Below are 14,891 nucleotides of genomic sequence, written 5' to 3' on the forward strand. Positions count from 1 at the left end.
AAAGGAAACAGAACCATTCGTACCATTAAACTATTTATTTAGACATGAATGAGCCCACTATTAACACAAAACAACCAACCTAAAAGAAAGGAGGTGAAAGACCATTCAAACTAAACAAGCCACGAATCCAACCAATAACACAATCCCTCCACTGAGGGGAGTAATGACAAGACGAAGAGCACCACACAGCTCTGGTTCACGACCGACAGCAACACAACTCTGCTCGGCTATCAGGCCCACTGGCCCCCGTCCGCTTTCATCCCTGCAGCTTTATATCAGTCCGCCTGATTGCTGAGGCCTCTGCAGGTGTGCCTGACCCCTCAGATGGAGAGGGCGGTATACCTGGATCAGGACACAAGAGAGCAGAGGAAAAACACACGTAACAAAACTCAAGAAAAGATCTTGTGGTTGTTGCAACAGTAAGCAAAGTCACTCATACATATATCCATCAAATGGTGTTTGGCAAATGTGGATTCACATTAATGCTGTGTTTTTATTTTATAATACAGCTGCTGTTGCACTGCAAACAAATGCTGCAACAGCCAGTGGTCATCAGCAAATTCAGCAGGTAAGGTATATGAAGGAAAGCTGTAGCTGGAAAGTTGTCAGAATGTTTTTCTTTCTGCATGTGTAAAAATATGTCGCCTCATCACAGTTTTTCTTACATTTTCTCAGGCAGATGAGGACTTGGTTTATTCTGCACCAACATTTACTAGTAGGAAAGCTAGCAAAGGAGGGACAAGGGATGCAAAAACAGAGGAGGAAGAGAGTACCTACTCTGAGATCAGGGCTCTGGGGTTGGAATAACACTGTAAACACTAGATTTGCTACTTGTTTTTGTCTGCACATGGTAAAAGAAAATTTACCTCTAAAGTTGGTCAATAATTCTTTATTTTGGATAATAAAAAACATGTAATAGCCTATATTTCATATAAGATTATATTTATGTTTTGTAAAAGTAATATAATAGTTAAGCTTTTTAGCAATAAACCTGTGCTGTAGGAATCCCGTATTTATAAACATTTGTTTAATTCTTATCAAAGTTTTTAACTCTGAGAAGATTATCTTATCTTTCTCTTTGTACATCATGAACTTTCAAGTCTGTTATCTTCCTCCATTAGCCTGCATTACATATGTGCTGTCTGTGTCAATGCTATGCAAAGGTACTGTACTAACAGGAATTGGTGGTCGTGTATTGTTGCTTTCTTCTTAATAAATAATTAAATAAATATACTTTATGAAGAGCTACCAAACTGATAATGAAATTAAAGACTTGTTTATTGAATGACTGCAACTTAACATAAACAACTGTTAAAAGTAATTACTCAGTAGATTCAAATACTAATATATTACATTACTTTTATAGTTTTTACTCATTTTAGTGTTAGTAACGAAACATGGTGATGCAATCCAGATTCATGCCAAATTTGAAAAATTCCCTGCATTGGGTGTGACTAATACATATAAACACAAGAGTAACTGAAGCCAGCCCTGAAGTTACCGTGAATTCAATAATATCAAACTGATATAAAATTATAAAATTTCTGCTGTTTAGTTATTTTTCTTTTGGCATTCTTAAGTGTTTTCAACATGCAAATTTGAACCACTGTTTTAGTTTATATGTAGGGACTTGTACATCACATGAAGTACGGCTACTCAAAACTAAAAAAATCAGAAGTGCTAGTACTCCATAGCGGAGGGTACTGACCCACTTCAAGCACTGCAGTATAGTATACTTTGGTTTTGCTCTCAAAGGTCAGCTCAACCCAGGTCAAAGTTCAACAAATTTGAACTTTTGACACAGTGCTGCTCTAAACACCATATACATCAGTGTAAGACCATTGCAACACACCACATACACAGTATAGAGAAGGCTGGCACATAAGTTATTTTTCCATAATAATGTAAATACGGCTTATGACTCAAAGTAATAAACCCAGAACTGAACATAGTGGCACTCCATAGGGAATGTTAAAAAAAAAAATTATAACCTTATTTGTACCCTTGTAAGCAGCATAGACTCTAGTCAGTCAGTCCATTGGTCAGTCAGTCCAACACTTTGGTCCAGACGGAAATATTTAAAAGGTTATTGAATGGATTGCCATGGAATTTGGTACAAATATTCATGGTGCCCAAAGGATGAACTCTAATAAGGATAGACATGACCTGACATTGTTTTCTTGCACCAATGACCATAACAATTTGCCTAATGTTTTGGTTTATGATTGAATACCTTCAAAACTATTGACATTCCCATCAGCCTCAGCTGTACTTTGTGTTTAATGGTAATTAGCAAATGCTAACACTTGTTACACCCAAGCATTTTGCTGCTTGTCAACATGTTATAGCATTGTCATTATGAGCATGTTAGCATGCTGATGCCTAAGTAAAATACAGCCTCATAGAGCCATTAGCATGACTGTAGACTATTAGTCTTGTTTTTTTTTATCATAGCCATAATTCTTTTTTTTAACAAAACAATATCCACACTGCCAAAAGATACAGAAAGAGTATAACAGAATATAAGTAAAATAAACTGCATACTTTCTGGCATTAGGTGTTTCTTTGTGTTCAGGTGGTTGGAAGTCACTGGTAAATCTGACCCATTAGCTGTACTAATGAAAACCCTCTGTAGATAAACTTATAACAAGGCATACATTCTAGCACTCTTGTTATCACACTGGACTTGTATGAAAGTTGTTACACACAACAGAAATTCCGACATTCCATGTCAAAGAGAACACAACATAGTCCATGCCCTTCGCCTGGCATCATGGCGGTACTGAAAGTCGGAAGAAAGCAGCAGAGTCCTGTTTGATTATGACTCTGTCACATAAAAGCAAGTGCCTTGCAGTGTAAGGTGGTAAAATATGTGGACAATTTATCAAATGGAAAAATACCACGAATTTGAAAGTACATTTCAGAAGCGCACACAAGGAGGCTAACCTAGCTTACCTTAACAAGGTAAAGGAGAACGCAAAGCCCCCTTTCCCCGAAACAGAAGGTTACCCTGGTACAGGGCATGGATGTTTGGGTACAGGGCCAGGCAGCATGACGGAGACAACCGTAGGACAGAGAACACTACAGGTGAGCTTTCACCGGTGACCCGATAGCTGCTGATCTTTTTGAATCTTGCCCCTGACCAATAACCCATATTACAAAAAAAGACTAAAACTAAGCATTTTCAAAAAATAAAAACTAAACTAAACTAGCAAAATTGCTATAAAAACTAATAAAAACTAAACTGAACGAAAATAAACGAAATAAAAATAACAACTAATAAAAAATGCAAAACTATAATAACCTTGCTGGTGATGCTTTGTTTTCTGACATAAAGCACAATGTAACTCATTTGACAGCTAGTCTATGCTTTTGTAAATCCAGTTTCCTTTTTACACATTTAACAATACCTTTGGTCCAACACCTGGTGTGTGAAGAGAAGAATGAGGTGAAATGCTTCTCAAAGGCCAGGATGAGACCAATGTGACAGGAAGTGCACTTTTGAATATTTATTCTGTGATAACCAATCAGATGCATTTGAGAGTGTGACATACATTATCATGGCCCTGTGACATCACTCCTTTTCTCACTGAAATGCCAACAATTATTCTAACAAGACACAATGTCAAGATGATCCTGTTATGGGTTACACTGCTTGTTCTTCATCAAGGATGTAAGTGCTATTTTATTCTGTGCAAGTATTCAGTTAAGAATTTGCATGCCAACTAGCATGTTAACTGTGGATAAGGAGGTTTTGCATGATAAATGTTATGCATTGTCATTTATTTTTTCATGTATTGTATGTTTTCATTTATTTTAGATTCGCTAGTTCCAGTTAGCACAGTTCAACTTGGTGAACCTGCAACCTTCACATGTGCTCTGCCTGATAAGGGGATTGACCGTCCACAGCTCCACTGGTACAAGCAGAGTGCCGGGGAAACTCTGAAATTAATTGTTAGAAAGGGTAAATCTACAAAACCTGCATATGAACCAGAGTTTCCTGAATCAAGATTGGAAATGAACAATGATAACAATTTTAGCAACCTGACCATTCTGAGGACAATCCAAGAAGATGAGGGAATGTATCACTGTGCATCCACAGAGTGGAATACAAGTCCTGTATGGAGTGGGACATATTTGTTGATAAAAGGTAATTATGATCTACTTTTATAGAGTTTAGCAAATGCCTCAGACACTGATCCAAACCTTCACTGTGGTAATGTTTAAGAAAAATAACTGTATAAGGATCACAAGCAAGTTTTGAAAAAAATCTAAAAACTTCCCATGTCAATCCAATTAAATATACAGACACAGGTCATCTAATTATTTCCAAATGTTTGTGAGTAACTGATTGTCGCTGTGTATGTGTTGTCTTAATTATTTGACAAAATAATCTTTTCAACCACTTAACACTAAACATGTTCCTGTGTTTTGTCCAACACATCCTCATATCTAAACGACAGAATAGGTTGATTGTCAATGACTCCCGTAGGTCCAATCAATGTTTCAACAATCGTATTTTACTCTGAGAACACATGCACTGGACTAAAGGGGCTTTTTACATTTCAGCAGAATATCATGTCAAACTACTAAAGTCGCTTTTGAGATATACTTAAATTCTACTTTGGCTTTCAAAATGTGCTTGGAAATCCTTTTAACACAGTTTTGTATGACGCAGGAAACACCCAGAGGACATCAAACTATACTGTTGTTCAGTGGCCAACAGTATCAGATCCAGTCCGTCCAGGAGACTCTGTGACTCTCCAGTGTTCAGTCCTCTCCGACTCTGGGAACAAGACATGTCCAGGAGATGACAGTGTGTTCTGGTTCAGAGCCGGATCGAATAAATCTTATCCGGACATCATCTACACTGATGGAAGAAGACATAATGATTGTGACAAGAGATCTGACACTCAGAAGAGTTGTGTTTATCGCTTCTCTAAGAACGTCAGCTCCTCTGATGACGGGACGTACTACTGTGCTGTGGCCACATGTGGGGAGATATTATTTGGAGATGGAACTAAACGGCAAATCGGTATGATTCTGTGTTCAACACTGGAGGTGATATTCAAAACATGTTAATAACATCTTCACTAATACGTTTTTTACTTTGTTATCTAGAGCAAACAGCAAGTGTTGAATTTATTGTGCTGGTGATAGCAACAGTCTGCTTGGTCATTTCTATGACTGGAAACATTGTTTTCATCTGTTACCGAACTTCAACACCAGTATGTTCACAACTTAAAGGTAAGTTGTGTTGACTGAGTCAGAAATGTTGATTTGCCAATGGTCTTACTTAAAAAGTAGAAAGTGTAACAGACAGGACATGACGAATGTCAACTTCATGTTGTTGGATTAAATAATAAATATCAGTAGAAGTCATTTATTTTCACACATTATTAATAAATTAATGTATCAGCAGACATTTTGTGTTACGTTAAGCTTTGCCTTTGCAGTACACAATGTCATTAATGAAGGATAGTTTCCAATTTAATTTATTTCTTTTTATTAATTAAAACCTGTTGCCATTTGGGGAACTTTATTGAAAACTTAGATTCAGTATATACGATTTCTGTTTTCTTTTATCATTAGGAATAGAAAGTGCCTCTTCACAAGCAAGACATGACAACTCAAGACAATCAGTACATGATATTGTAAGTAACGATACCAAATGACATTTGTTGGTATTTCATTAACATAATTACTCACAGCACCATTTAACAACATTAATATAATCAGCCTTTTATTTGCTGCACAGCCTGAAGATGGACTTGATCTGAACTACGCTGCTTTGCGTTTCTCTGGAAAAAAACCTACAAGAGGAAGAAAGAAGACAGAGTTTAAAACTGAAGAAAGTGTGTACTCTCAAGTTAAATGCTCAATGTGAATGTGTCTATAAAATCGTAAAGTTTGGTTTAGAGTACTGACCTCTTACAATGATGATCATTTTAAACATTGTGGGTTCCCCTCTAACTTTTTTGAGAGTGAGGTGTTTTATACCAAGAGTCAAAATCATAGCATTTACCATTGTTTGATCCTTGCATCATGTTGTGTCTGTATGTGTTGTCATTCTTTTATCTTAGAAATGTTAACCTTTGAAAAGTAAAATCCTGTTTGTTAACATGAAACGGCCCTAAAATTACTATCGCCAAACCCACTGTTCAAACAATCACCACGCTGATTTGGTTGAAATACAGTAACTCTATACACATTTATTACACATAAAGGTTAATCACTAGAGAGGCATCGCGTCTCCTGGACGGACTGGATCTGATACTTTTGGCCACTGCACAACAGTATAGTTTAAAGTCCACTTGAGTGTTTCCTGTGTCAAACAAAACTGTGTTAAAATAGAATGGACTAGAATAGAATGCATTTTATTGTCATCATACACATGCACAACGAGATTAAAAGCAACTCCTTTTCCAGTGTCCACATGTACGCGAAAGAAATGTAACAACATGGAATAAAATAAGTAGAGCAAAAGAAAGGGTGGAGTAAAGGTGCACAGTTCTGAGACGCTATAAACATATAAAAAAATAAGGTAAATATGGTTTTATATAGTGTGATGCAGTGTAAAGTAAATATTTTAAAATATTTAAAAGGTTTTAAGAATAGTTCAAATGTAACATGGATTTCATGTAATACTCTGCAGAAATATTAACAAATACATTTTCCAGGACATTAATTAGATAGTTAACCTCCACATTGACTAAACAGAGTCATATACCTAACACAACATTTCGATTGGATATTTGAAATGTATTGTATATTGTATGATGAATTTAGAAATCCTCTCCAAAAATGCTTGGTGACACAAAGTCAAGTTGTTTTTCTTAAACATTAACACAGTAAGCCAGGGGTCCCCAAACTTTTTTTCTGTGAGGGCCACATCATTTTCCATTTCTCTAATGGGGGGCCAGGTCGGTCTGTAACAAAAAATTACATGGGCAGGAGTGACTACCAATATTATTGTGGAGATTCTTTTATGATTTTAAATGTATTGAGTATGCCTCCTACGTCTAGATTAACCTTAGATTATTATTTTGTTATGCACTGTACAGACAAATGAATATTACTTTTCAAGAGATATTGTCACAATCCAGGGAATAAGAGGACCCAAACACAGATAGCAGTTGAGGGAACATTCGATCTTGAGGATTTATTTTGACAAAAAGAACAAAGTCAGTCCTGACAGTAGCAGGCAAAAACTAATCCTAGAGTGTAGCAACCAAGAACAGGGAATCCAAAAAACTAAGGTAGTACTAAAACCAGGAACTTGAAACAAAAGGAAATCCAGGGAGCACAGAACTTGACTTGAACTGACACAGGGAGACACTACAGAAACAAAAGGATCTGACAATAGACAAAGGGAACGCAGAAACTAAATACACAGGGTAAATGAGAAAACACAGAACAGGTGACACGAGGGCTGGGGAACAGGTGCAACACATTAGGAGTGGGCAGGGTAATCAAAAAGGTTGGAAAACACAGGAAGTAAAACTAGACAAGACAAGGGAGAAAAACAGACTATCAAAATAAAACAGGAAAAAGAAATATAAACAACCACAACAGAAATATACACAACCATAACAGATATATAGCCTATTAAAAGAACATCATTAATATCATTATGACATTTTTTCATATTTATTGCTATTGAAATCAAAACATACATACATTTAGTGTGAACTGTGGGCTAGTTTCTGGCTGGTGAGATGTCCAATGTCAGGTTCAATTCCTGTCACAGCCAGTCTCAAAGACTGATGCAAATGTTCATCAGTTAGTCTTGATCTCAGGGGAGTTTTCATCAGTTTCATACGTGAAAAGGTTTGCTCACAGATATACATAATACCAAAAAGTGTGGACATCTTCATTGCATGCCTTTTGATTTTTGGGTATGTCTCGTTAGGGACGGCAGCATAGAATTCAATGAGACTGTTGGGTTTAAATGCGTCTTTCAAAACATCACAATTCTGTAACTCAGCCAACTCAAACTGACAAGAAGGCAGGGCTTCATCAATGTCAACAGCAAAGGGGTTCTGGAAAAGGCGGATTTCTTTAGCGTGGACATGTAGCAAACAGAATCGTACACCAAACTCTGCCTTAAGCATTTCCAGCGCTTCCACGGACTTTTCACCTGGGAATGGGGCCTCTGCTTTCTCAGCTGAGAGGCGTTGGGTAGTAGGGAGATGGGTGAAGTCTTGTTTTTGCACTTGTCCCACAAGCAGTGCTAGTTTCACCCCAAATGCTTTTATGTGGGCATACGTGTAACATACTAGTCTTAACCATCAGACTTGTGTGTGGTAAAGCACATCTCCGTGCGCAGACTCTAGCTCGGAAAAAAATGCTTGGAACTGCCTGTGTTTAAGTCCGTTTGCTCTGATGAAGTTTATACAGACACCACCACCTTCATGACCAGACGTGTATAAAGTACTAAAGACCCATACTTGAGTAAAAGTACAAGTGCTCTATCAAAAAAGTGACTTGAGTAGAAGTGGAAGTGCTCTTTAAGCACCACACTTAAGTAGAAGTACTAAAGTATTCAACATTGTTTGTACTTAAGTATTGCAAGTAGTTTATTTTAAAATTTACTACTCAAGTACTGAAAGTAAAAGTACAAGTATTGTGTCATTTAGTTATTAAAGAAAGCAGTCAAAAGTCTGAATATCATTTTGTCTATATTATGTCAAATGTTTAGCAAGGGTTTTGCCAAAGGAATTAACAAATATTAAATATATTATATTAAAAATAACAAATATTAACAAATACTGAAATAAAATGTACAATTATCACACTGTGCAAGTAAAATGAACATCCTCTCCAGCACAGTAACATTTAAAGCCCCCAAAAAAGTAACACACACTAGCTAGTAACATGTGTGATGTAAGGTGGAAAGTTAGTAAGCTAGCAAAATACAGATAAACTAGCAGCTTCACATCACAGGGTCAAACGGTTAACATTCAGGACTCACTGCAGACTGAAACAACTCAGGAATAGATTACTCTGCTGCAACAGTAGCTAAATAGAAACAGTAAAAACTTACATCGTCTCTGACTTGTGAACTGGCAACCGTAATGAAAAGAAACACGACGCGATCTCAGGGATTTCTTACATAAATTAACGTAATCGTAGGTAACTAACGTAGCCGTAACTACATACACTGTAACCTACACAGTCTCCATAGCGTGAGGAATTCACCACCGTAACGAGTATCGATGCAGCACATAAAAATGTATCGGAGTAAAAGTATTTCATTCATCGAAAATATGTACTCAAGTAAAAGTGGAAGGTGGAGAAAAAATAATACTCCAGTAGAGTACAGATACAGCCTTTTAGTACTTAAGTACTACTTCAAGAGTAGTGAAGTAGTTCTACTTCGTTCTATACAGCTCTGTTCATGACAGATTCCCACTTCAGAACTTTGCAGCACAGTAGCTAACCCTAGTACAGGGCATGGATGTATGGATACAGAGCCGGGCAGTATGACGGAGACAACCATAGTAACACTACAGGCGTGCTTTCACCGGCTGGTTAGTAAATACACAGAAACACCAAAAGCAGGAGGAAGCGTAGAATAAAATGTGTATCGATACTGGGATGTCTACACTGTGTGAGTCGATTGACTTCAAAAGGTTCGACAGAATGACAGAATAGGTTGATTGTCAATGACTCCCGTGGGTCCAATCACTGTTTCAACAACCGTATTTTACTCTGAGAACGCCGGGCAAAAACACAGTGGTGGTCAGAAAATTCCACAGGTAAAAAACACAAGGGTAACCTTATTTTAGTTATTTGACTTTGTCATCTCACATTTCCTCAGAGAGATGAAGACAGAAGTATATATTCTGCTGTCGTCTTCACTGTGATGAAAACTGGATGTGGTGCGATAAAGGATTCAAAATCAGCAGAGAGACAGAGGAGCTACGCTGCTGTCAAGGCTTTTGGGTTGGATTAGTGAGTTAACAGGTCTGTTTGCCATCAGTTGGTACTGTATGTTAGTCTGTTTGGAGCTAAAGGGTTCATCTGAGGTAATGCTGTAAGCGTTAGTCTATATATCACTTTGACTAACATTTAACTTGTGTCTCTTTCAAGCAAATGTGCACAATTAAAAGTTACATAGTAGGGTGCCCTGATGGCATATGGATCGGGTAAAGAACATGAACAGCAACAGCCCTGATTCATGTCCAGCTGGAAAACGTTTTTTAAATTTCATTATTTATCTCTCCCTCATTTTCTATCCTCTCGCTACTATTGCTATTCAATAAAGGACAAAAATGCCTCCCCCAAAAAATTGCTCAAACAGAAAATGGCAAAGTAATTTGTTTTTTTCCAGTAAAATCTGTCTATGACAACTAGGATATTCTCAATTTTGCTACAAAAGAAAAAGGAAACTAATTTTCCGTTAAGATGGACATTACATACAGTATAAATAATAAGGTTTCTACTGTAACTGGGAGTAATTGTAAATATGGAATTTTCATTCATCAGTGTTGGCAAATTCTAAAATTCGAGAAAGAGAACACTGATTTCGGACTAGTACTCTGTGTCGCCTGTAACCTGTATTTTTTGTGTTGCTGTGTAACTATTTGTAAACATGATGTGTAACTCTATCAAACAAAACACCATTGTTGTTTTTTTTGCTAAACTGTTGCTTTTGATCTCTACAAAAAACAAGTGTTGGTTCTGCTGCAGATTCTCTATCATTTGCCAGAATCACTGAAATCCATCCAACATTTAAATGATAACAAAACAGAATTTATTAAGTCTCTAACCTTAACAACCTGATAGGTACAGTATTTCACAGGCCAACTGCTGCTCTTAAAGTATTTGTGATGAGTGAAGATTCAGTTACTCCATATGAAAAGACAATTTAAATATACATTTTTATGTCAACAAAACAACAAAAGCTAACACAGACATGTTGACAACAAGCACCATCACCCTACTATTAGATGGCAATTGGGAATAAAAAACTACGTGTAATCCCACCCAAACTGAAGCTCTCTGTAGAGACTCTGTAACCATTCCACAGACTGCTCTGTCTACAGAGAGGGCTGGTGCTGGTTGTGGTAATCTGCTCTAACAACAGAGAACACACACTCTGGTGGTGACTCTCTCTTCTTCCTCATCCCTCTTTTCACTTTCCTTGTTGAGAAATTCAGTGCTGCAGAGTTCATTCTTTCTGGCAAGATTAGGTCTGTAACATCAAGACCAGATCTAGAATATGAATTGCTCTACAGTGATCTTAACATAGTTTCTTTTATGTCATTTCTCAGTCATCATCTTTTTACTTTAAACCCATTTATCATGCAGTAACAGATGTACCAGCTCAACAGTCAGTTTTATATAGTTTTTCTTGTGTTATGAGTATAATATATTTCATGTCCGGAGAATCTGAGCAATAAAAATAGTAACGCTCCTTGCACACCTTAGGACTATAGGCAGAATATTAATCACCTGGCACACCCACATCTAAATCTCTAGTTGCAAGGTGAGAAGTGTGAGAGATAGAGGGCTCTCAGTTCGAAAACCCAAACATATTACTCCTATACTTACTTAAATCACTCCACTGGCTTCTGATAAAAAACAGAATTGATTTCAAAATATTGCTCACTGTTTACAATCTAATGGCCTAACTCCTAATTACATCTCTGACCTGCTCACTGCTTACAAACCCTCCAGAACTCTTAGATTATCCGTTGTTGGTCTCCTTACTGTAACCATGATCAGAATATTATTATTATTATTGTTATTATTATTATGATGCAGACACCCTTGCTCAGATCAGACCTGACTATGGGCTTCAACAGGATGTGTAGTGAGGGAAGAGCTACAATAGGCTTCAGGAGGCTAATTTGTAGTTTGTCTTGTTAATGTGCTCATTCAAAGTACAAACCCTAAAGTGCATGCATGCGTGCATATGTGTCCAACCATCCTGAACCCTTTACCTACTGCTATAAGTTGTTGTGATATTAAAATAATCATAAAAAATAACTTATTATTATTATTATTATTATTGTTATTCCTTGCCTTTAAAAAACAAAGGTCAAACGGCCTGCCTCCTAAGGCCAAAACAAAGAGAAAAGTAGTTTGTATTGACACCTTAGTTTGAAGCCCAACCACAACAGCGCTAATGTTTCCATGCATTTGTTGTGACTGTGCATGTGTGTTTATCTGTTAATGTGTGACAGTACAAAGTGTGTTTTGGCAGAGAGGTTGTACTATTTTAATTCTCTATACATTTCCCTCAGATACAAATATGCAGGTCAGTAACTGTAAATCACCTCCAGGTGAATGTGTTCCTGTGATACTGTGAGAGTGTCTCTCTGCTGCTGCCTTTCACCACCACTGAAAAGAAGTGAGTATAGAGGATGGATGGTTTGTCAGCCCTCCTCTGTATGCTGTGCTCTTCCTGCTGAAGGGACTGACAGTCAGTCGTTGATGATGTGGAGCTTCTGAATTGGCTGGCTCTTTAAGATGGCTCCTCTGTCTTTGTGAGTCACTTCAGAAAATGGCTGGATTCATTTTTTTTAAATGCACATAATTCAAACTTAATTAATGATTAACTGAGTGTTACAGGCACTGTTGTAGCATTTTTTATCAGGTCTAAGGACATAGGCCTATACTGTATATTTAGAGATGCATTTATATTTAAAGGTTAGATTTTTTTTTTTAATGTAACACAGAGAAGTTATTGAATGCAGAAAGGGAGAACATTGTACATACTGACCATGTGCACAAACACGGGCACCCAATGGCATGAACACACAAAATGGCTTGTATCGGCAGCAAGCAATTCAGGCTTGGTTCTTTTCCTCAGACAGCATCCCATTCAGAAAATTCTGAAAAAGTATGTTGATTTAAAATTGTTCTGCATGGATTACACACTGGCAATCTAATACCAAGGCTACTTTTAAGAGCCAAGCTTTAGCCACAAATTGACAGGATCTCAGGACTCAATCACTAGTTTAAAGTCCTCTTTAATACAGCATGATGTTCCTTTTATAAATTTTGATTCCCATTTACAGTAAACCATGGATATAAAGCAGGGATATGTTTTAGGGCGTGGCTCCCTTGTGATAGACAAGTCGCTACCACGGCGATATCCTCTGGTGTCAGTCAGATCCACCCCTCGCTCCTCCTCAGCTCCACCCTCTCCTCCAAATATGGTCACTTCAAAATGGTAGTCCACTGAATGGCTGATGTCCTATTCTCACAGTGACGTTGCTATCTTAGCACACTTTTGTAACTGAACAAAACCTGATAATTTTTTGGATGTAGCGGTGGCTCCCTCGCTAGCTAATGAGATGCATCATGTAAACAAGAAACTATTAGAGTTGTTGAAAGCTGCATTGTCCCCTTTCAGTGTAAGCTAGCTGTTATGCTTCCTGTGTTTAGGGAACTTTTAAAATAATGTTAGCTACAGCGTAGGTGGTAGCCTGCAGGTTTGAGGGACAGTTGCATATGAAATGTGGCCAAACCCACAGAATATGAGATGTGAAGAGTTCGCAGGTAAATCTCTATGTGAGAGATAGAGGGCTCTCGGTTCGATAAACCAAACATATTACTCCTGTACTTAGATCACTTCTCTAGCTTTAGATAAAATAAAGAATTGATTTTAAAATGTTGTTCATTGCTACAAATCATTTAATGGCCTAGGTCCTAATGACTTATGTGACCTGTTCAGTGCTTACAAAATCTAAAGACTAAATGCTAATTCTGATGATGGTGCATTCAGTTATTATGGGCCTACTCTCTGGGACAAACTTTCTGGTGATGTAAGATGTACCACAACTGTGTTGTCTTTTAAAAGCAAGCATGGGACCTCCCTGTTCTCTCAGGCCTATGGCTAGCTTGCCTTCATCTCTCTCTCTCTCTCTCTCTCTCTCTCTCTCTCTCTCTCTCTCTCTCTCTCTCTCTCTCTCTCTCTCTCTCTCTCTCTCTCTCTCTCTCTCTCTCTCTCTCTCTCTCTCTCTCTCTCTCTCTCTCTTCCTGTGGGTATGTGTGTTTATGTTGGTGGGCAGGGGACAACTACAATTTCTATGTGTATGTTCTCATGTCTTTATTTTGTTCATAACTGTTTGTTCACCAAATACACAAGGCTCCCATGATATATTGGCAGTGAACTCCCATTACTCATATTGCTAACCTAAAACTTTAGGGTCTTGCAAGTACTATTGAATGTTTCTGTTTATCGTTCCCAAATGTATCCGTTTTATAAAACGTATTTCACAAACGGACATTTTGACTTTTTATAGCAGGAAAAGTGAAAGTGAAACCAGTAAGATTAAGGATGGGCCCATTTCAGATATGATTGCAATTAAACGTGTTGCTAGTAACACCTGTCTTTAACCAGTCTAAATGTCTGCAGTGAAAAAGGTCTTATCCACTTTGGTTTCACTCAACATTTTGCCATGTGCACATTTGTGTATCTGTCCAACACAACTTCCCCCAACAGTAAACCGAAGTATAGCTTACAAAAATGCATATGGAGCCTTGTATGTTGTAGGCATAATAAGTCTTCCTTTGTTAGATAATAAACAGTTAAAAATATATATAAAAAAAAAAAAAAATAAATATATATATATATATATATATATATATATATATATATATATATATATATATATATATATATATATATATGTCAGCTCACAACTTGCTACTCAAATGAATAAACTCCTCCCTCTTTCTGTTCTGACAGCACTTTGTAAAGGCCTTCTGCATGTCTGTCGTGAGAACAACAAGCAAAGCCACATGCAACAGCTACACTGACAGACATAAGCTGAGGTGGGCCATTTCTCCCCCCTTTGACCAACCATCAAGCCTGTTTACTCAGAACAGACCTGACTATGGGCTTCAACAGGATGTGTAGTGAGGGAAGAGCT

General features: G+C 37.4%; 1 protein-coding gene and 1 long non-coding RNA gene across 2 annotated transcripts; both read left to right on the forward strand.

The window, feature by feature from the left end:
- The first annotated feature begins 342 nt into the window (after positions 1 to 342).
- Positions 343 to 759, forward strand: LOC114563372 (uncharacterized). The gene is made up of 3 exons (XR_003693605.1): positions 343 to 419; positions 510 to 568; positions 676 to 759. It is a non-coding gene; the product is annotated as an uncharacterized LOC114563372 (long non-coding RNA).
- A 2,871-nt stretch (positions 760 to 3,630) lies between these two features.
- On the forward strand, positions 3,631 to 5,887 carry LOC114563370 (signal-regulatory protein beta-2-like). The gene is made up of 6 exons (XM_028590225.1): positions 3,631 to 3,673; positions 3,821 to 4,150; positions 4,679 to 5,035; positions 5,122 to 5,247; positions 5,593 to 5,654; positions 5,759 to 5,887. Exons 1-6 carry the CDS (start codon positions 3,631 to 3,633, stop codon positions 5,885 to 5,887), a joined length of 1,047 nt encoding a protein of 348 aa, XP_028446026.1.
- The last annotated feature ends 9,004 nt before the right edge of the window (positions 5,888 to 14,891 follow it).

This window comes from Perca flavescens, chromosome 10, assembly GCF_004354835.1.
Source record: "Perca flavescens isolate YP-PL-M2 chromosome 10, PFLA_1.0, whole genome shotgun sequence".
Classification (NCBI taxonomy): domain Eukaryota; kingdom Metazoa; phylum Chordata; class Actinopteri; order Perciformes; family Percidae; genus Perca; species Perca flavescens.

Coding starts and splice junctions, on each gene's coding strand:
- LOC114563370 (XM_028590225.1), top strand. CDS start 3,631: ATGATCCTGTTATGGGTTACACTGCTTGTTCTTCATCAAGGAT. Junction 3,674..3,820: donor GCTTGTTCTTCATCAAGGAT/GTAAGTGCTATT, acceptor CATTTATTTTAG/ATTCGCTAGTTCCAGTTAGC. Junction 5,036..5,121: donor TGGAACTAAACGGCAAATCG/GTATGATTCTGT, acceptor TTTGTTATCTAG/AGCAAACAGCAAGTGTTGAA.